This window comes from Aotus nancymaae, unplaced genomic scaffold (assembly GCF_030222135.1).
Source record: "Aotus nancymaae isolate 86718 unplaced genomic scaffold, 86718_ANA_hifiasm-v0.15.2.pri h1tg000046l, whole genome shotgun sequence".
NCBI lineage: Eukaryota > Metazoa > Chordata > Mammalia > Primates > Aotidae > Aotus > Aotus nancymaae.
In genome coordinates this window covers 24538504-24561093 of record NW_026988460.1, presented here as the reverse complement: position 1 = coordinate 24561093, position 22590 = coordinate 24538504, and the positions used below count along the sequence as shown (strand labels likewise).

The 22590-nt window shown below is 56.5% G+C and overlaps 1 protein-coding gene across 3 annotated transcripts in view; it reads right to left on the bottom strand.

Annotated features, from left to right (window-relative positions):
• Positions 1-1037: 1037 nt before the first annotated feature.
• The window catches only part of FBLN2 (fibulin 2), a 108300-nt gene continuing 86747 nt past the window's right edge, over positions 1038-22590 (bottom strand). For 2 of the 3 annotated variants that reach the window (XM_021675732.2, XM_064362060.1), the window contains 13 exons: positions 20336-20545; positions 19606-19719; positions 18797-18898; positions 16379-16519; positions 12008-12142; positions 10650-10787; positions 9597-9740; positions 9357-9485; positions 8729-8854; positions 7851-7967; positions 7214-7342; positions 2852-2975; positions 1038-1876 (listed from right to left, as the gene is read on the bottom strand). In XM_021675732.2, the coding sequence (XP_021531407.2) occupies positions 1519-1876; positions 2852-2975; positions 7214-7342; positions 7851-7967; positions 8729-8854; positions 9357-9485; positions 9597-9740; positions 10650-10787; positions 12008-12142; positions 16379-16519; positions 18797-18898; positions 19606-19719; positions 20336-20545 (1967 nt within the window). In that variant the 3' untranslated portion in view covers positions 1038-1518. The remainder of the gene's footprint in view (positions 1877-2851; positions 2976-7213; positions 7343-7850; positions 7968-8728; positions 8855-9356; positions 9486-9596; positions 9741-10649; positions 10788-12007; positions 12143-16378; positions 16520-18796; positions 18899-19605; positions 19720-20335; positions 20546-22590) is intronic. The other variant, XM_064362062.1, reaches the window with a different exon arrangement.

The following is a 22590-nucleotide window of genomic DNA, read 5'->3' as shown; positions in this document are numbered from 1 at the left end:
ATGGCAAAAGCCTGTTAGTGCCGCCCAGGGGTGACCACAGGGATTTGGGACTAGAAAATTTTCATTTGAGAGACAATAATTGGACTTTGACTGAGGCCACCCTTACTTACGACTGAAGGTGGCTATAAAATAATCTCAAAATCTGAAATACACATAATGTTCTGGACAATGTCAAAACAAACGTCTAATGGGGAGGGCAGCCCCCAGAGGTTTTTGTTCTGTTTTGTTTCGTTTTTGGGACAAGGTCTGGCTCTGTCACCAGGCTGGAGTGCGGTGGCGCCATCTCAGCTCGCTACAACCTCCACTTCTTGGGTTCAAGCCATCCTCCCATATCAGCCTCCTGAGTAGCTGGGACTACAGGCATGGGCCACCATGCCTGGCTAATTTTTGTATTTTTGTAGAAATGGGGTTTTGCCATGTTGCCCAGGTCTCAAACGCCTGAGCTCAGGTGATCCACCCACCTTGCTTACACCACCACACCCGGACCCAGTTTCTTAATAAAATAGAAATGGTTTGTGCAGGAATGTGCTACCCGGGAATGCAAAGAGGTACTTGGTGTAGTCACGAGCAGGCAGGCTTTCCTTCCCCTAGAACAACTTTGGAACCACCCGAGGAGCTGCCAGATCCCTTCCAGTCTCAGGGCCTCAGTTTCCCAGGTTCCTTCAGGCACCTGCCCAGGTCTACTGCCTGACCTGACAGCTCAGCAACAGGGGCCAGGACAAGTTCTGGATGACATCCAAGTGACACACCAGCGGCGGAGGTCCCCATCTGGGGAAGGCGGAGGAAGGAGGTGGGAGGATGGAGGGAAAGCAGAAGTGGTAAAAGCAGAATACAGGGCCCGAGGAGTGTCTGCTCACACTGGGGTGCTCTCACCCCAAGGTGAACTCCCGGTGCGGAGCTTGTTATTGGAGAAGGACATCAAGGTCTTAATCAATGAGCTGACATGCTGGCCAGGCCACGGAACCCTGTGACATCTGGTCAGGCCATGGAACACTGTCAAACTCAAAACGCTTTACAAAAGTAAAGGGACCAAGAGGTGTTTTCCTCTGTTACTTTATAACCCTTTCATACTAGTTGAGCATTTTTTTTTTAATGTACATATACTACTTTATAATTATACAAAAAACTTTAAAATGATTTTTTAAAAAAAGAAAATCACAGTGGAACATGAAATGGAATGTCAACTTTGGGGACAGGTCATCCAGGGGAGTCCAAGAGCCCCAACGTGGTTGCGTGTCTCTGGTCCTCAGGTCATCGCCCAGCCTCACCCATAGGGCACCCGCCACCGCTGTGGCCCACCCCACAAGCTTCCACTCGGTGCCTGCATGAGAACGCACCACCTGCCACGGAACTTCCTCCTGTGGGGCAGAGGAGGCATCCAGAAGGCCACAGGAATCAAGTCAGCAAAATTAAGTTAATTTACAAAGTTATAGTAAAAACCACAATAGTAACCCAGTCCCTCCCACACAGCGTGAGCCCTGGGCTGCGCCGCCCCCGCAGGTGGCCCGTGCTGGCACCTCACACGCCAAAGGCGGTGAAGAAGATGTGCATCTTGGCCAGGAAGGTGGTGACGGAGCCCTGCCGCCAGAGCTTCATCTCCACATCCAGGGCAAAGTCCCGGGGCTCCAGCACCGCTCGCTGCAGGTAGACCACGCCCGTGTAGGGGGTGAGCCTGCGCGTGCCAAAGTAGCCCTCCTCGTTGCCCTTGATGATGGTCAGGGCGATGGTGTCCCCTGTGAAGGCTGGCGCGGGGCCAATGCGGAAGATATGCGTGGGCACCAGGAGGTTTGTCTGGAAGTCAAGCTGGTAGTGAGTGATGGTCGCCGGCGAGTCACGGCACTCCACGAAGTCATGGCACGTGGTGCGCTCGCACTTCCTGCAGGGAGGATGGGCTGGGTCACCACTGCTCACCCACCCACCCCCACCCCAGACAGGGACACAGACATGGCACAGCTCAGCAGCAGGATCAAGGGCCAGCTCTCTCCCAGTGGCCTGGAAGCCTCAGGTAAGTCCCCTTACTTCTCCTGGGTCTCAGTTTCCTCGCCTGTGAGAGGAGGTTAATAAAAGCTTCATGGGCTCACTGGAATGGGGTGAGGTTATGCATACAAAGCTTAGCATGGCACTGGCCAGGCTCATTAGCAGCTCTTACCCTCCCCATGCTCCTTTCTTCCTCCCTCCTGCCATCCTCCCATTCTTTCTCCTTCCTTTTCCTTCTTCCCTTCCTCCTCCCTTCTCCCTTCTTCCCTGTGCACCCAGGGTCCCTCCCAAGTCCGGGCTATGTGGCTGGTGGCAGAGTAGCAGTGTGTGAGTTCTAAGGTTAAGTGAGGTTAAGCAGCTATCATTCATGCTCCTGATGCCAAGATGGGGAGTGGCATGTCGCAAGCAGCCTCCTGGAGAAGCTCATGCGGTGTGGAGCTGAGGCCTCCTGCCCAGAGCCCCATGAGTGGTGGCAGGACCCTGCAGCCCCAGCGGACAGCCCCTGAGACCCTGAGTCAGACCACCTAGCTACACCGCTCCCGGGCTGCTGGCCCTTGGACACTGTGTGACAGAGAAATGATGTGTTGTATTATGGTGCTCAGTGTTGGCTGGGTCACACAGCAGTAACTACTACGTATGTGTGTGAGGAAGCGGGCTGGTGTTTTCTGTGAGTCTTTTCCCTTCTTTCTCTCAACGCTGAACTCTCTACAAGGTTCTTATATTTGTTTTGGTCACCAATCCCACAGACCCAGCAGTCAGGGGCTGGAAAGAGAAGGAGGCGGTCGAGGCAGGCGCCCATCTCTCGGCCTCTCCCCTGGGTAGTGCGGGACCAGGCCAGGCTCCCTGGGTCGGGGACTGGGGTGGGGGCACTCACGTGTTGGAGACTCGGACATAGTTGGGAGGACAATCGAAGCGCAGGCAGCGGAAGCTGCCCGGGATGTTGTGACAGGTCTCAGCCTCGGAACAGTTGTGGGTTCCCAGTGCACACTCATCCAGGTCTGAGGGAGAAGAGGGGCAGTGGCAGAGTCGCTACAGCTGGGGGGCCCAGCCTGAACCTCCCCAGCCTGCATGAGAGGCCTGGGCCCCACGGCAGCAGGACCTGTGAGAACAGCCCGTGTGCCTCCCTGGACACACATGCCCCATCTCACTTGCTCGGCACCTGCAACAGGGGGCCTTGCTCTAAAGTGTCAATCACCTCATGTCACATCCTCCAATGGCTTCTCATACCCCAGAATAAAGCCTAAGTCCCACCCTTGGACATCAAGCCACACAGGGCAAGGCCTCTCTGACCTTTCTAAGCCCCTTCTCTTCCACAGAGGCCACAGTCCTGCTGGACATCCTTGGGCTGCCCCAATAGCCCGACCTTTAATCTACCCCAGGGCCTTTGCTGCTGACAAAACGCTTTCCCCAGCTTTTCCTATTGCTGGTTCCTTCTCATCTTTTAACTCTCAGACCTTGCGTCACCCCTCCAGGATGGCCTCCCTGACTCTACAGTGGTCCTCCTTCACCCTCCATCCCACCCATTTTATTCCCTGTGGCTCGTCATGCTCTGCAGCACACCTAGGCTGTTTTGTATGGCTGCATGTTTTGTATGCTTCCACCGTCCCCCCTCAACCTGGGCTCCAGGAGGGCAGGGGTATTTGTTCTTCTCATTCCCACGGTGTCCCCGGCGCCCAGTGGAGTGCCTGCATGGAGCAGCTCATTCCCACGGTGTCCCCAGCGCCCAGTGGAGTGCCTGCATGGAGCAGCACTCAACACGTCTTGCTGATGGAAGTGTAAGACCCATCGCTTGCAGGTACAGACTCCGAGACACAGAGCTATGAGTGAACGTCCCCCATGAGCCACAGATGTGCCGATGCTTCCTTTTCAGAAGGAACTCCAACAGGCACAAAGGCTCAGCACACATGTGAGCACACGCACACCCACACAGGTGCAGAGAAACATACAAAGGGCCCATCCGGGACAAAGAAACATATACATATAAACATCAACAGACATAGGAATAGATATTGTTCACAAAAGCTCAGAGAAGCCGGGGTATGTGTGTGTGTGTAACCTACAGACATCCCAGAGGACAAAAGGTCTTAGAAATGGGTTCTTGAGAAACTTTCTTTGAGGATGAGCTGCTCAGCCCAGAGAGGGCCATCTCAGGAGGCCTCAGGGAAGTCCCATGAGGTGGAGGCAGGGGTCTTCCAGGGGCAACCATGGAGGGCTTCAGTTTTTGTTTTTCAATCCTCCATATCAATACTATTTAGAAATTTCTCCTCACTCAGTCCTCACACCAGCCCCGCGCAGTGAGGGTCACTGGCTTCCTCAGACAGAGGAGGGCATGGAGGTGCAGAAAGGGGCAAAGCCTTGCTCAGGGTCACACAGCAGTGAGCAGGGCAGCAAGCCAGGTGTGCCTGATGCCAAAATCTGGGATCAATCATGATGCTAAGCTGACTCCTAACAATAACAATATAAGAGTAATAGTAACAATAGTCAGCCTGCCTCCAGAGTTCACCGCCTAACATCCCTGCGATGCCTGAGGCACTCTGCACCGACACCAAGCCCACGAAGCAGGTGCAGGTGTCCACGAATGTGCCCCAGGTCACGCGGCTTCCAGGGCAAGGCCAGGACTCACTACCCCTGGCCCACCACCCACTCTGGGCTCTTGGCCACCAGGCTGTCTTGTAGTGGGTCAGCTCACATCTGTTTACCTTTCTGGGCCTCACTTCCCTCCCTCTGTAAAATAGGTCCCACGGTGGTGCAAAGGTGAGTGGGAGAAAACATCGCAAGAGGCCAGGCAGGGTAGAGCCCAACTGGGTAGTCCCAGGCTGCTGATTATTTGCTAATGGACTCCACATGGAGAGGGCCTCCTTTGGCTTTTCCTGTCGTTTTTTTTTTTTCAACTGTTGGAGAGGGGCTGGAGGCTAATGGAGACATTGCCCAGCATATTCTTTCCCCCAAGGTCGGCCTCCGCCTCCATTTGAGCCGAGAGACCTCGGGGTTTGGCCCAAGCCAGAACAGAACAAGAGGACAACCTCTTAGCTCTGAAGGTCAGTAGCTGCAGAAGTGGCTATGTGGAGTGACCTGGGAAATGGACGAGGCTGGGGAGCCGGCAGCCCCCGCTGTGCCCTCGCCCACCATGTGAGTCAGAAGGCTCTTCCAGAAGGAAGGTCTGGAGAGGAAGTGAGGGCAGCAGATGTGCGGATGTGGGGCTCTACCTTGCCCCAACCTCCTGGTGCAGGCTGGTGGTACACAGGGGGCTTGCAGAGGGGACCTAGCCTCACCAGTTCTTCAACACAGAGCAAGCTGTGGGGGCAGAGGGGCAGCCACCCCAAGAAGAGGATGCAGAGACAGGGTCGGGGGCAAGCCCGGTCAAGAGAGAAGCACTGGGGGTCAGGTACACCCATGATGAGCATATGCCGTCCCAGGGAGCCCTCTCTAGTGGCCAGCCAGGCACATATGGGCATCAAGGTGTACCCAGGTGCCTGGTGTGGGTCGGAAAATAAAAAGCCAGGGAGAGTCTGTCCTCAGTGTAGACGGGTTAGCATCCTGAAACTCCTCCAAGAGCTAATGTCACTGCAGGGTGTGACAGGGCTTCCTTGAGGGGCCACACTTGTGTTCTGGCACCAGGAGGAACAGGGCCCAGTGTCACGTGTGAAATCACAATCCAGAAGGATAAAGTCGTATTTCCTGCCAAGCTAAGCACATGGTGAGTAGAATCCTTACATTTTACAGAGTCCATATTGATTTTTTAAAAATTAAATAGTAGAGGGCTTTGCAGCCCGCAAGACTTAGGCCAGCTTCTGTGGGCCTAGCAGGCCTCCCAGTCAGAGAAGATCGGGTCTTCTCATAGTCTTCTGATTTAACTTATGACTGATATGTTTACATCCACCCACAGTAAGGACTCCTTGAGCACTGGGACTAGGTACACACATAAGGGCTGGAACCTAGGGGTACCTGCCCCATGCTGCGCCACTCTACCCTGCCCGATGCTGCTTTCTGTTCTATGCTAATAGAAAGGAGAATGCAGACAGCTGGCTAAAGTCCACCGACTTGATCTCAGGATTCACTGACAGGGAGCAACCACCAGCCTGCGCCAAGCCGGGCTAACTCCAAACCCTTCTGGGTGCTAACTCTGACCCCTGGTCCTCAGAACACCAGGACCTGCCTTTGTGAGCCAAGAAGATACCCAGGGCTGAGCCAGGTCCATGATCACACCCCGAAGGCTGCACCCCAGGGAACTCCAGGTTCTCAGCTCCATGTGTGGGGAAGACCTGGCCACTGAAGCCAGGAGGAGGGCAGGTGGTCTGAGCTCTGCAGCGCCCAGGGGCCGAGGGGCTGAGGGACTGAGGGACCGAGGGACTGAGGGACTGAGGGACTGAGGGACTGAGGGACTGAGGGACTGAGGGACTGAGGGGCTGAGGGGCTGAGGGGCTTAGGGCCAAGGGGCCAAGGGGCCCAGGGGCTGAGGGGCTTAGGGGTTGTTTCTCCCGGGGCAAGGGCCCCTTCTGCGTCGTGGCCCCTCACCTTGCCCTGGTGACTTACCAGGCCCAGAATCTGGTGGCAAATGGCACTGAACTTAGAATTATGACTCTCTAGAGGAGGAGGAACACTAAACACCACAGAACATGGTCTCTATTCAGGGACACAGTCCCCTCTCTTGCAAATTCGGACAGGTGACTGGCCAGGCCTTGTACATCCTCAATGGCAGGGGAGTGGGACACCCTCCCATTGTGCAGCCCCTCCCAGATCTACACAGCTGTGACGAGGAGAATGCCTTTCGGCACAAGGGCTGGGATCAGCCTCCCAGTGACCCCCTGCCCTACTCCAGGGATCCCACCCTACCCTCTGGGTCCACAGACCTGCCTGATCCCCTTGTGCCCGCATAACACTGCAGAGACTCGGGATACTGCCTGGGTTCCCTGTGGCTCTTCTGCAGTCTTCTCACTGGACAGGCCTCCTGCCTCCTTAGAATCACCCCATAGTATCCCTGTTCCACTCTCAGGGCAGGGTCGCAGAGCTGAGCCCAAGCCTAGAAGATTCTAAGCTGGACTGAGCCGCAGCAAGACTGTCAGCTTCTTCACCCCAGGCACAACCTCAGTTAACGTGCATTGGACGCAGTGGCCATCCTGAATTTCTGCACTGGGTGTGGGGGCTCCAAGTGCATGCAAGCCGTGTGTGCTTTTCTGGGTCTGCTCGGAGCCTGCCCAGGGCCCTGGTGGAGGCGGGGGTGGGGGGACTCGCTCACCCTTGCAGGACCTCCCGTTGGCGGTCATGGTGTAGCCCCGCTCAGGACATGCACACTGGTAGCTCCCCGGCACATTGAGACAGCGGAAGGTGCAGAGGATGCTGGCACCTTGAGCACACTCGTCGATGTCTGTCAGAGAAATGTTCGGCCCCCAGTGAACCCCGTCCACCCACAGGGCCCAGCCAGACAGTCAGCCTGTCCCTGTCGCAGTCACAGAGCTTAGAGGCCCATTTCTAAAATGAGGACAAGGGGACTGAGAGAGTAGAAGAGACTTGCCCAAGGCCACAAAGCAAAACAGGATCCCACTCCAGTGCTTACACCCTAGGGCTGCTCCCTGATTGCTGCCACCAGCGGAAGGGACGATCAGATGCCAGTCATGGGCACCTATGTCAACTTAGTTCTTCATCCCCCTGAAGTCAGAACCATTATTCCCATTTTACAGAAGAGGAGCCTGAGGTCAGAGTGGAGAGGCAATTTGCCCAAGGTCACACAGCCAGGAAACTGCAGGGCTGGGGCTTGAACTCAGATCTGATGCTAAAACCTTTCTGTGTCCATGGCCCAGGAAGGACTCTCAGGGAGCCTGGCACAAGGGGAAGGAGTCTCTCTGGAAGGGAGCCCTTGGGCAGAGGAGAGGTACCTGTGCAGGTATGCCCATCCTCAGCCAGCTGGTAGCCCTGGCGGCAGTAGCACTGGTAGGAGCCGTAGATGTTGGCACACTCCTGGCTGCAACGGTGGGCCTCACACTCGTTCACGTCTGCAGGGACACCAGCGGGCAGTCATGGCAGGGCCCAGATCCACCTTGGAGAGCACATCCAGATGCCTCCTGACAGCCAGGCCCGCCATGCTCCCTGGTCTGGAATGGGGCTGGCCCATGTGAGGGCCAGCTCTCCTGCCAGGCCCTGTAACTGGGAAGGGATGCATGGCCTCCCAGGGGTCTCAGCCAACTCATCTCACCAAGAGAAAGCAAGGAAAGTGCCTCCAGGCCAGGGAGGGGCTAGAAAAGACTGCGCCAGGTAAATGGGCCAAGACCTCATGCCCCTCTGTCTTGGCCCCTCACTCCCTCGCTGAGCAGCCTGGTGGCCTCACTCCACATCAGGCCCCACTGAGCTTGGGGCAACAGCACCATGAATACATGTGGGAATAATGTGACAGCCCCTCCCTCAGCCACAGGTGCATCCCACACAGGTGGGTATATGAACCCACCTGTTCATGCCTCAGATACCCCACTGGGGGGTACAGATGACACACAGACCCAGCCCCTCTGGACTGAGGGAGCTGGGGCCCCAGGACCTCATCGAGGGAATTCAGGGCAGAAAACAATAGGAGGAAGGCGAGAGTGGAGGCCTTAGAGGGACTGGCCAGATGGAGAAGGAGGGAGGGGCCAATGTGGGTGAAGGTGTGAGGGTGAAGGGTCGGGGAGGCTCTGGGCTTTCCAAGGTGGCTCTGTCCGTTATGGATACCAGGCGGCATGGGGTTGGAGGCCAGGGTCAGGGTCAGAGATTAGGGCCGGTGTACCTTCACAGTGCTTGCCGTCGGCTGCCAGCAGGAAGCCAGAGGCGCAGGAACAGCGGTAGGAGCCGCGTGTGTTCTCACATGTGTGCTGGCACAGGCGGCCCGGCGAGGTCCAGCACTCGTTCACGTCTACGGGAGGGCAGGCATCAGACACAGGGTGGGTGGCCTGGAAGCCACCTCCCTCCAGCCCCAGGGGCCACCCAGGGCCGAAGAGGGGACTGGGTAGGAGAAGGACACAGAAGAAAAGACAGGGAGAGGCAAGGACAGAGAGGCAGAGACCAGGTGGTGGGGACACAGCAAGGGTGTTGGAGGAAGGCGAGAGGCAGAGGCCAGAGGGACAGACACAGGCATAGCAAGTGACAAGAAGAGATGGTGACAGAGACTGAGGGAAGCAGGAAAGACCAGAGCAAGAGGGGCAGAGCCACAAGGATGAGACAGCAGGGACCAAGAAGGTGGCAGAGTCACAGCCAGGCCCAGCAGGAGGATGAGGCCAGCTGGAAGGCGGCCTTGGGGGCTTCATCAGGTGGGTCCCTCAGGCAATGGGGGTGCTGGGCATGGGGAGGTGAAGTGCACAGAGGGCATGGGCCCAGCCAAGTGTTCCCCAGGAGTCCTGGCCACCAGCCCTACCTACCAATGCAGGCCCGGCCGAAGGCGTCCCGCTGAAAGCCTGCTTTGCAGTCGCAGCGGTAGGAGCTGGGGAGGTTGTGGCACACTTGGTCCTCACCGCAGCGGTGCACACCCGTCTCACACTCATTCACATCTGTGGATAAGCAGGACACCCTGAGGCCTGGGGCTCCCTCCACACACACCTCCCACAGGTAGGGGAGCGGGCAAGCCACACTGGCTGGCAGGGCGGAGGGGCGGGCCTTACCCACACACTTGGCCCCATCTTCACTGGCGTGGTAGCCGCGCCTGCAGACCAGTGGGTTCCTCTGGCAAGTGTAGGAGCCCACTGTGTTGATGCAGCTGAAGCCTGACCGACAGGCCTCGGGCAATGATGTGCACTCGTTGATGTCTGCAGAGGCAGGTGAGGGTGACAGGGAGCCTGGCGTGGTGCCCTCCCAAGCCCCATCCCCTCCCAGGGCCACACTGGGAGGGGGTTGGTCCCAGGCTCCACACCAGCCTTGGTCAGAGCTGCAGGGCCAGACTGTCCCACCCCTGTGTCCCACATCCCAGAAGCCAAGCACCTGCTGGCTGGCCCTACACCCTTTCATATCTGCCCAACGGAGCAGCTGGAGGCAGGGTGGGATCGAGGCTCAGTACCAGGATAACTACACCAACCACAGGCCAGGGAAGCACATGATGCTGGGGAAGCACAGCACATTCACAAGACATTTTAGAGGCGCAGAGACTAAGTTAGCAAACCCCTTTTTGGAAGGAGTTGATGGGGGCGCAGAGCGGGTGGAACCTCAGGCCCACTTGGGGACAACTAGACTGGCATCTGTAAAACTGTAAGTCTCAACCCTCGAGTGCAGCATGGAATCATTCTAGGAGGTCTCACTGGCATTCTCTGGTAATGGGGAATTTCAGTGGGTATCACACACAGCACTGTGTGGGGACGCTGGTGTTCCAGTTCTTCCCAGATGTGTGTAGATATATATGCCAGGTCATGATCTATCACACAGCCACTGCTGACTGGTTAAAAAAAATGGATACTCATTCGCATCCAGTCCAGCTCCACAGACAGCTTCACGGAGGCCACTGCATAGTAACTCAGCCAAGGTCTGACAGCTCAAGGTAGCGGAGGCAGCTGCACTTTGGGGGTAGCGGTGCCCCCAGGGTTGGACACTTGACATGCCATTCACAGGGAGGGACAAGAAGGCTGGGAGAGGAATGGAGCAGAAGCCAGGCCTCACTGGTCTCTAAAGCCCTCAAAGCCCCCACAATGCCCCAGGTGGCCCCCAGCCCCGCAGCCTCTGCTCACCCACACAGTTGCCTTCAGGGTCCTGCAGGAAGCCCTCCATGCAGCGCTGCCGAGCCTGGCAGTAGAAGGAGCCCTTGGTGTTCTGGCACAAGAAGCCTGCCTGGCAGGTGTGCGTGCCCATCGCACACTCATCCACATCTGCAGAGGAGAGGCTGGATGTCAAGGGCTGGGGGGCAGGTCCTGCCTTTACACTGAGCAGGCCTGCCCACACATCCCCAGCCTCAGAACCATGACCCTGAGGGCCACAAAGATCTGCTCCCTGGGAAGCTGGCAGAGCCATACTGTTGCTGGCATGGCCCTTGTCGCAGGAGTAACAACGATGTGGCCATGTTTATTGCACTTCTCCTTGGTCCCAAGCACTGTTCTGGGCACTCTGAGATGGACTGATTTCCTTAATCCCCACACAACCCTACGAAGTGGATGTCATGATGTGCTCCATCTTACAAAGAGGGAAGCTGAGGCATAAACAAGGCTCCACCACTGGGAAGCACCGGACCAGGACAGAACTCGGGGGATGGGCTTCCAAGCCTGCTCTGTTAGCCGCTGACCCACACTTGCAGGGGGCAGAAGTGGGGATGTCCCCACCATGTGCCTAAATCTCAAAGGTAAGGTCATGTGTCCCCACTTTAGGGAGGTAGCACAGGGAGCAAGAAGGCTCCAGCCCCAGAGACTTTCTGCTTCTGAACATGCCAAGAGTGCTTCCTCCCCACATCCCACGGGCCTCAGCACACTGTCCCCTCTGCCTGAACACCCTCCCCAGGAGCTTCTTATTCAGGTCTCAATTCCAACATCACCTCCTCCAGGGGCCTCCTTGAACCCATCACTTACAGGGGCCCCCAGTCACTCTGCCATCTCTGTTTGCCTGTGTGCACCCCACCATGAGATCAGAGAAGGGCCACAGCACCCCACCCTGCATCCCTGGTACCCAGAACCCAGCAGGCACTAAGAGCAGCTTGGGAAGTACTTGTTGTAAAGGTTGGATGAAACCCCTCCCTCTGCTTAGAAGGCTGGAATTTTCCAGGGAAAGGGACAGGGTGAGCCCTCTGTGGGCTCCACCTCAACATACAAACAGGGGAACCAACCCACAATGAGGAGAATAACTGGCACCCAGACACCAGCAGGCAGGAGCAAAGCCGGGGTGGACCTAGCCTGCCCTCACCCAGCCTCAGCCTCCCACCTCTGCCCCAAACACCACCATCATGGGGTCTTCCCACCAGCAGGAAACCAAACTAAGGGAAGCTTGCTAGAACGGAGGGGATGGGGAGGGGCGTGGTCAGGCCTGAGCATGGCCAGGGCAGGACTGCGGTGGAGCCAGGGAGCGGTAGGGCCTCCAGCTGGTCCTTCTGGGCCCTTCTCACCTTCACACTCGCCATCCTTGAGGGCATAGCCTGGCTCACAGGTGAGTGCCTTGTAGCAGCGGAAGGAGCCCAGCGTGTTCACACAATGCTCACCCCGGCTGCACGTGTGCAGGTCCGTCACGCACTCGTTGATGTCTGCAGGGAGAGCGAGGCAATCAGAGGCTGCAGGGAGCCCCCAGAACAGTGGCTGAGTGCAGCCAGCAGACCTTGGGCCACCAGGAGGGAGGGAGCACCAGGCCCTGCCCTCAAGGTGCTCACCATCCAGAGATGTGGCTGATGTCTCGGCACCCAAACATCCGTTCATTCAACAAAGATTTATTGAGCACCTGCTATGCACCAAGCACCGTTCTTGGCACTTGGTGTACATCAGTGACCAAGACAGACAGAAACCTCTGCCCTTGTGGGGCAGACACACAAGGGGAGGAGACACAATAAATACATAAACAAACATAAATGGAGGTGGTGCTCAGTGCTGTGGACAAAACAGAGCGGGACGCCAGAGGCAGGGAGTGCCCAGGTACAGCGGGGGCGCTGGGGAGATGGGTCAGGGATAGATTCTCAGAAAAGAAGACATTTGAGCAAAGATGTGACAAGCTGACAGACTGGGTTGTGCAGACAGTCCAGGCAGAGGGGTCAGGGACGTGAAGGCCCTGAGAATGAACCCAGCCAGGCAGGTTCAAGGGCCCACCAGGAGTGGCATGTGCTCCAGGGGAGAGAAAGGAGAAAGAGGGTGAGCAGGAGGAAGGGTGGGAGCCACAGAGAGTTCCAAGCAGAGGAGGGAGTGGTCTGACTTATTTGGAGCAGGGATCTCTGGCAGGGGGTGGATAATAGGGGTGAGGATCCAGGCAGGAGATTCACTGGCTCAGACTACCTTCCATGGGGCGGGAGAAGCGGTTGGATTCTGGAAGTATTGTGAAGCTGGAACCAACAGGACCCACTGACGGATGAGATGAAGATGAGGCAGGAAGAGGGGCCCAGAGGCCCACAGAGCTTCTGGCCAAGCAGCTGGACAGGTGCCAATGAGGGCGGCTGTGAGGTGCAGGCTGTGGGGGAAGGTGGGAGCCCTGCTGGCCATGAGAGTTTGAGAGTGAAGAGGCAGTCAAGGACACGCCTCTGAGTTCACACAAGGGGTCCGAGTGAGAATAGTAACTTGAGAATGGTCAGATGGCTGAGGCCACCCAGGAGAAGAGGCCACAATGAGAGGAGGCCAAGGACCAACTCCTGGGAGATTCCAGGGATAAGCAGCTGGAGAGAGGAGATGCCAATGAAGCAAAGAGAGGATGCATAAGGAAGGTGGGGAACCACAGAGGCTACCAACTCAGAAACCACCGCTGGGGCCACAGAGGCCACCAACTCAGAAACTGTCCCCAGGGCCACAGAGGCCACCAACTCAGAAACCGCCCTGGGGCCAGAGCTAAGCCAGCATGGAGAGCTGACCCAGTTCCTGACTCCTGATGCTCCACCTTGCAGCGGCAGTCGGGTGCACCATTCCTCTGCTTATCCATCCATTCTACACACATTAACTGTGCTAGGCTCCTGTAACCAAGTGGGTGTGTCGGCCCCAGCTCTGGCCCTCAAGGACAGGCAGGTGGAGGCTTGAGGGCTCCAGCCAGAGAACTGTCTGCTGTGGTTCTGGACCATCAGATTCACTGCTCAGGAGTGGTGACATTCGAGTTGAGTCTACAAGGACGACTAGGCGACCAGGTGGAGAGGTGGAGCCCTGGAGAAAGAGACCCTCCCAAACTCACAGGTGAACCAAACAGTGTCCGGGCCAGGCAGACCCGGGGGTGGCTGGGAATGGGCCAGCAGTTCTGGGCCAGCAGTTTCCAAGGAAGGCTTGGCTGCACAAGATAAAGACTTGATTTATAGGCTGGACTAACAGAGGGAGACAGTTCCCAGGACCCCAGAAATGCCCATAGCCCAGGGAGTCTCCCACAGCCTGGAGGAATTAAGGCAATAAATAATAGCAGCACCATGAGCAGAGGCTCACCAGGGTCAGGTGGTTTAGAGGACCTGGTTCTGCAAGCCCCGTTTCACAGATGAGGAAATCAGCCTCCCAGTAGTGCTGTGACTGGACCAGTCACACGGACAGCCATGTGGCAGGATCAAGAACGGAAGCCAGAGTGCCTGGCCCCGAGCTGTGCTCTTGCCCCATCATTCAGGCACTGCTGCACCACCACTTCATGGCAGGCTCAGAGCTGGGGGCTGTCTCCCTCACACCTCCCTGCAGCCCAGCCCACCTGAAGCACTTTTCCCTGTGCCCAAGACAGTCTACAGACCACAAGAGGTAAATGGTAAGCACAGGGGAGTCTCTGGCAGAGCTCACACCCAACACTGTCCCACTTTGATTTACATACCTCCAGTGACAGAGAGCTTACTACCTCTGCAGGTTGCCTCAGTATAATACATCAATTGAATCGTAATGATGATGTCACAGAACTAGCAAGTTCTTTAAATGAACTAGTTCATTTAATTCCCACAATGACTCTTTGAGATGGGTGCTGTTATCTCATTCCCAGTTAAGGAACTGAGGCTCAGAGAGGTTAACCAACTCGTTTAAGGTCTATAATTAGAAATCCAAAGAGCGAGGATTTGAGCACAGGCAGGCTGGCTGCAGAGGCCACACTCTTGATCCTAGCATGATTCTCCCATCTCACCTGCCCCGGTTAATAAACAAGTACAGAGCAAACAAATAAACTGCAGGAGTGTGCTGTGGACGTACAAACGATGGAAAGAATGCGCAGCAGGTGCTAACACGCCAGGATGAGCATGTGCGCGAGGGGCATGGAAGGATGAAGAGGAGGCGCTGACGCGTTTGTACAGGATGAACAAGGAGGGAAAGAAATAAAGGAATGCATGTGAGCTCATAAATTTTGCTGAATGGAATGTGCCCTTGCTCTTTTACTCCCAGAACCCAGTTTGCAGGTGCCTGGGGATCCCTTTTAGCGTGAGGTCTTATCTCCAACAACCAGAGGAGCCTGCATACTCAGGCACAGTAAGAGGGCAGGGCGTCCCAGGAGGGGTGCTCAAGGGCCCTCGTGGGATCTGCCTTCCCAGACGTACACACATGGACCCAACCCAGACAGGAAGAGCTGGCCAGTTGCTGGCAAGCAGGGTCAGGAGCGCATGTTGTGCCGACGGCTGGAGGCCTAGGGCAAACATGTCTGCAGCAGGCATTCAGCCCAGCACCATGGGCCCATGTGCCCAGCGGTGAAAGGTGAGGAAGGAAGGGGCCATGTCCGGGCTGGACATGGAGCACAGAGAAGACAAAGGGGGCTCTGGTCACAGGCCTGCACACACTATGTTCTGGTCCTACTTCCATACCTTTTTTCAAGCTGTTCCTTCTACCCACATGCCCTTCCTGATTTCCAAATGCTATCCCGCTACCACCAGCTGGAATGAGCTCGCCCTCTGCGTGTGTCTCTGTGATGGCATTTACCACAGTCTGCCCTGAGTCCCAGCTACTTTAGGTCTATCTCCATTTGGGACCACGAACTGGAGGAGGACAAGGGCTTACGGTCCTCTATGAAAACATCGGAGGCTGCAGACATGTACGCACAGAGCACTCCTGGAGTCCCAGTCCCTGGCCCACGGGCAGCCTAAGAGAGGGGAAAGAAGAGACGTCACCAATAACCGACCCAGGCGATGTGCAGCGCAAGTGCCAGGCGTGAGCCCTCACCCCGTCCTCTGGCCCCACGGTCAGAGGGGAGGAAAGGGAGGCTCAGAGAGAAGAGCTCTGCTGCTCAAGGTCACATAGCAAGAGAATGTCAAGCTGGTGTGCGAGGCGGGCTCTGCTGGACCCCAGCCTCCATCCACCAGCCTCTGTGGGGCATCCTGGGGAAGGCACACAGCTGATGTAGCATGCTCCCAGTGCCTGGGCTCTGTGCTATGACTGTGCACACACATCACACAATTGTCAAGGGAGGAGCAACAGCCTCCATGTTACAGATGAGAAAACTACAGCTAGGAGAAGGCAAGTCATTCATCCACGGCCACGGAGCTTCTGGGGGTCCTGCTTGGAGCCCAGGCCTCCCACCCTCCAGACCCCACACACGCTATTCTACTCTCAGCATGTCTGACCCCCTCATTTCCCTGCAGCCCAGGTGGGGTCCACGACCCACTAGGCCACACATCCAGTTCCCTGACACATAGACATGTCCCTGGGGAAAGCAGCCTCCGGGTGGAGCTGGCAGCCAAGCGGGACAGGACGCCAGGACACAAGGGTGCAACATGGAGCACAGGGGTGCCGGCTGTGCCGAGAGCTCACATGCAAAGGGCAGGCCCTTTGGCACGTGGCTGCAGTGTGACAGGCTTGGCTTGGAGCAGAGCAGAGAGCTAAGACGGCAGGCAGCAGGCGGGGCCCTGGCTTACCCACGCACTTCCTGTGCGCATTGAGGATATAGCCCTCGGCACAGATCACTGTGTGGTTGACACAGTAGAAGGATCCCAGGGTGTTCACACAGAACTGTCGCCGGCTACAATCGTGAGCACCCATCAGGCACTCGTCTTGGTCTAGCGGCAGCCGCAGGAGGAAAACAGAAGTACTGTTAGAGGGGCATGGCCTGCCATGGAACACCCAGTGACAGAAGGAGAAGGAGACCCAGTGAGGGGTGGGGCCTGCTGGGGTCTCCCCATCTGTGTGTAGCTGGGCCTGGGCCCAAGTCTGAGTGTACAGAACTGGGCCCCACTGCTTCAGTAACGACAGTGGTGAGGTGAGACTCAGAGAGGGTGGGCGGCTGCCCACAGTCACAGTGGGGACACGCCCAGAGGCTACCTCTCATGCACACTCGACACTTCCCACATCCACAGCCATCAAAGGAACCACACCACAGAGAGCTTGCAAAGTCCAATACTTAGGGGACCAGGCCAGCCACATAAACCAGAGAAGGGCCCACAAGGGCTCCAGGACACTGAGGGTCTATGCTCTGTCCCAAAGGGGACAGGGCTATGAGCCCCTTGTATAGAGATTTCACAAAGTTTCAAGAGAAACCTGGAATCTGGAAGTGTTTTAAGCAATCAAGTGTTTAGAACTCACTTAATTATTTCCAATGCAGCAGAGTCGAGCAGCGCTCCTCTGCAGGGCAGGTGCCCCTAAGAATGCCCATCACGACCTGTGGCCTGAAACCCGGCTTTCACTGCCAGGGCCTCCAGAGGAGGGAGGGGGTCCTGAGGATGCAGACACAGGCCAGGCTGCACGGCCAGCACAGGCAGAGAGGCCTCACGGGGCCAGGCCCAAAGGAGGCCAGACCCAAAGGAGGCCCACCCCAGGAAAGATGCAGTGCTTACATTTTCAGGGCCCTGGGAGATGTGGGGCAGGGCCCAGAGAACCCAGCTCCACCTGGACCTGAGAGCCGCCCCCACCATCAGAGAGGAAGGCCTGCCAGTTACCACCACATCATGTACCCTAGGCAAATCTACTGTCCTCTCTTGGCCTGTAGGATGGTATCTGTCCACATCAGAACACGGTCTCAGCTGGGGGTGGACACAGGCTTTCAGCTTCTGACAGGGATATGGGTATTCACCCGGGCAGATTTCACTCTGTTCTCCCCAGACACCTGCCAGGGTCTCATCTCCTGAGCCTGAACTGCTGTTCTTCCTAGGCTCTGCATGCTCCATTTCTGTCCTGCCCCCAGGCAGGAGGTGGAGTCTTGAGACCTCTTAGCTTGGCTCTTCAGATGCCACTCACTATGGGAACCAATCCAGCAGGTGCTGGATCCAATGGTCTTATTTAACAGTGGGGGGTCCTGGCCCACAGAGGCCCCGCAGAGACAAGACCCAGACCTAGGCGGGGCCATGGGGGTGGAAGGACTTGGCTCCCCGGACAGCTAATCATCACCAATGTCCTTCATTTGGGAACAGATTCAGCCAGGGATTCCTGCTGTCCAGCCTCCCTCCCACTCATTGCTGGAGACACTTCTGTCTGCCCTTAAAACAACCAGCATTGCTGGGCCGGGCGCAGTGGCTCACACGCCTGTAATCCCAGCACTTTGGGAGGCCGAGGCGGGTGGATCACGAGGTCAAGAGATCGAGACCATCCTGGTCAACATGGTGAAACCCCGTCTCTACTAAAAATACAAAAAATTAGCTAGGCATGATGGCGCGTGCCTGTAATCCCAGCTACTCAGGAGGCTGAGGCAGGAGAATTGCCTGAACCCAGGAGGCGGAGGTTGCGGTGAGCTGAGATCGCACCATTGCACTCCAGCCTGGGTAACAAGAGCGAAACTCCGTCTCAAAAAAAAAAAAAAAAAAAAAACAACCAACATTGTTTCCCCTTCCCCCACTCCACCCAGGCCTGAACATGGCCGCACAGACCAGGGCAACTCTCAAGGGCAAGGTGAGTGGAGGTGGTATCCACGAACCAGCAGCATCCACATCACCTCATTAGAAGCACAAATTCTCAGGCCTACCCACTCAGACTATTGACTCGATCTCTGGGGATTTGGCAGAATCTCAGGACCACCTGTTTTACCCAAGCCTCTAAGGACTCAGGTGCACACTCAGCGAGAGAAGCACCACTCCAGGAAACACGGAGCAACACCATAGGAGGAGCCCGGGCCCTGTCCCTCTGCAGCCACGTTTTTGGGCCGCCCTGGAGTGCATGTAACGCCACACAGCCACGTGAGAGGGAGTGACTATTTAACCTGCTCCACTGGGGGTGCTCATCATAGCAGCCAAGACCTTTCCCCCACAAACTCAGCAAGTTTTAGGTCCCAGCCACCCCCACCTGGAGGTCCCCATCACAGGCCAACTCAGGTTTGCACAGGTAGGAGGGCGCCCCAAGGCACTCACCTTCACAGGACACGCCATCCGCCATGATGGCATAGCCAGGAAAACAGGAGCACATGGCTGAGCCCCCAACGCTGCTGCACACCTGCTTGCAGGGTCCATTGTCTGAAGGAAACCACAAAGAAATCAGAGACCACCCAAGCCTGGCCTTGGCCCACACTGGCTCATTCCCCATCCCTGTCTCTAACCTACTAGTGAGACACAGAAACAAGGCTCCTGGGAGGCAGAGAGGCTGGGAGACAAGGAACCCCACTCCTGGTCCTTTTCACAGGTTCATCCGTTAAGTCGGCTCCAACACTGGCTGGCGTCAGGGACGATGTCCTGGGTCTGCCTCCCCCACCACTCAGATCCCAGCCCATGCCTTGAGTGATAGCAATAATAGTGAGGAGGCGGAGGAGAAGAGAGAAGGAGGAAGAGAAAGGAAGGAGGCAGGAAAAAAAGGACAGGGAGAGAATGAGGAGAACAACAAAGAAGAGGACTTTCTAGGCATCGCTGAATGCAGCCTCCACGACAGCTCGGCAAACCAGGAACCGACTACCTCAACTACAAGAACGGAGACAAAAAGCAGCTAACTGGCTTATTTGGGGTCACACACCAGGCCCCAGGCTGCCCCACACTGTGCCTCCTCAGTGACTTCCTCAGCTCCTCACTCAGCCCCAGGTGAGTCCATCATCCCCAAAACAGAAGCACCCCCTTTGGAAGGGCCATCTTGTACACACCCAGCAGCAGAGAGCTCACCACCTGCAAGCAGCCCAGACCCCCCTCCCCCGGGCCCTGGGCCCTGTCCTGGAGACACTGCCCCCACTGCTTACCTCTGCAAGTATTGGGCTGTGGCAATGGCAGCGGGATGGTGTTAGGGGCCACCTGGGAAAATTCTGACTTCAGCGCAGGCTCCCGTGGGGCTGCCGGCTGTGGACGGTGACCCTCTGTCACGGGTAAAGCAGAGAGGGGTTTGGGGAAGGTCTCAGGTCTTCAGCCAGGCCTCAGGCACTTCTAGGCACCCGCCCTTCTCACGCAGGGCACTGACATTTAATCCCCCACCCCATTTCACAGGAAAGGAAACTGAGGTTTGGAGTGTGCATATACCTTGGGCAAGATCAATCTCAGCTACTGGGAGTAGAGGGGGTGGAATGAAAAGAGGAAAGGAAGAAGAGAGGGGAGAAAGGAAAAAGTGTCTAGATTAAAAACCAATCAATTCTGGGACCACTGGCTGGGAGCAAATCCCTCTGGAGCACCGTGGGCCCAGCGTCGGGGAGATAGCTGGGTTTTGGTGAGAGCCTCTGTGGCCTGAGCCTGTCCCTGAGCTCAAATATAGGACCAGGAACTGGGGCCAGGTCCCTGCAGATGGAGCTCCAGGAAGGAAGATTCTATTTTCTCTGCCTCACAAATTCCCCATCACCGGGGGCTTCAGGCTCCTGTGGGTTCCAACGTGTGAGGTAGCAGGAGGTGAAGGAACCCACAGTGTGCACTCCAGGAATGCCACACTCCCCTGGCAAGATCAGCCCTGCCCACAGCCCCTGCCTTGTCCATCACAGTCCTTACCTGGGCGGCAAGTGCGGCCATCATCCTGCAGTGAGAAGCCGGGAAAGCAGGCACAGTGGTAAGAGCCCACAGTATTGATGCAGAGGTGCTGGCACAGCTCTCCCGGGAGGAGAAGGCACTCATCCTGGTCATCGCCTGGCAGGCTGTTGGGGAGCTCAGCCTCTGTGCCCAGGGACAGGGCCTCTCGGCCTGCCATCTCTGCCTCTGAAACTAGGACAGGGGTGAGAGCTCAAGACAGAGCCAGCTTTGTCAGAGAAGGTGGCTGAGACCACCGGCTTCAGGAAACTAGTGCAGGTCCTCATCAGGACCTTTGTGTCCCCAGCAGATAGAAAGGATAGATGAAGCAGGATGGGTGGGTGGGCAGGCAGACGGATACATGGAGGGGTAGATAGGTGGGTGGGTAAGTAGATAGATGGATGGGTGTGGATGGATGGGTGGGTGAGTAGATGGGTAGATAGATGGATGGGTAGATAGATGGATGGGTAGATGGGTGGGTGGGTGGATGGGTGGGTGAATGAATGGGTGGGTAGATGAATAGGATGGGTGGATGGGTGGGTGAATGGGTGGATGGGTGAATGGATGGGTGGGAGGATGGATGGATGGATGGTGAGTGGATGGGTGGATGAATGAAGGAAGATGGATAGATAGGTGGATGGGTGGGTAGAAGGATGGATGGTAGATGGATATGTGGGTGAATAGATGAAGAGGTGTGTGGTTGAATGGATGGATGGGTGGGTGGGTGGACAGATAGATGGGTAGATGGATAGGTGAGTGGATGAACAGATGGATGGGTGAGTGGATGGGGATAGATAGCTGGGTAGATGGATAGGTGAGTGGATGAACAGATAGATGGGTGAGTGGATGGGGATAGATAGCTGGGTAGATGGATAGGTGAGTGGATGAACAGATAGATGGTGAGTGGATGGGAGGGTGGATGGGTAGATGGAAGGGTAGACAGGTGGATGAAAGGATGAGTGGGTAGATGGATATGTGAGTGGATGTATGAATGGGTATGAGACTGAATGGATGGATGGGTGGATGAGTGAATAGGTAGATGGATGGGTGGACAGACAGATGAACAATGGATGGATGGATTGGTAGGTAGATGGATGGACTGATGGATGGATGGACGGATGGGTGAGTGCATGGATGGATGGGTGGGTGGGTGGGTGGATGGATGGATGGATGGATGGATGAGCAAATGAATGAACAGACCTCCGCAGTAAGAATGAACCCATCAGAGCCAGGTCCAAATCTTCATCACTGAGTCCCCTACAATAGGACCCACAGGAAGCTCTCACTAAAGTGTTATAATGGATTCAGACCCCTGACCTCAGTGACATCAGGGAGGACCTTCCTTAGCAACAGAAAGGGCTCCAAATCTGGGCTCCACTGGCTCAGATGTGACCACTGACCTGGGCTTTCCCTAGGTGGGTCACCTTGGGTAGCACTAAGCCTCTCTGTGTCTCCAGATTCTGAGATAAACCCATCTCCCAGGGCTGCCCTGGGGAGCAGGTGGGAGTGGGAGGGGAGGCTCCTGGGGCTGAGCTGCCTTGGGAAGCTCTTTGTATCACAGCTGTGGAGAAATCATGCAGCCAGGACTTCAGGGGGAGGCCTACCGCCCCTCCAAGCTCTGTGCCAGCCCAGGGCCTCCGCCCTTCCCACCCAACCCAGGCAGTGGAGCCCACAGAGAGAGTAGCTGCGTGAAGTCATGTCTGAGGAACGTGTTTCATATGGAGGATGTTTACATTAAGCTGCAGCCCAATCAGTCCCAGCCGGTGCCTCCAGGCAGGGCCATGATGGCTGGCAGTCTGGCCCTGCAGAGATTCAGCACTGCAGGCAGATGGCGGACAGACCTGGGCCCAGGGCCCCTCCTAGCACACCACAGGCTAGGCAGCACCTCCAGGATTCAGGCTCAGCTCACCCTCACCAGCATGTTCCTCACAGGAGGAGGAAGCATGGATCTCTGGTCTGGATCATGCCTGGCCCTGTTGCCCACCCACCCGTCCTTTGACATCTGAAGCCAGACTCCCTCTCAAACTCTATCTTGAGCCAGACTCTTCTGTGTACTAAACTGGCCTTCATACCAGTACTCAACCAGCCCCCTTAGAGCCAGTCTCAGCAAGTAGTACTTCCTTAGACGGGACTTAGTCTCTGTACCCACATTGGATTGGAGAGGGTGGTTTGTCCATCTATTTTGGTTAATCTGCCCAGGCCTGGCCTGGTCCAACCCCCACACACTCGCCCCTACCTCA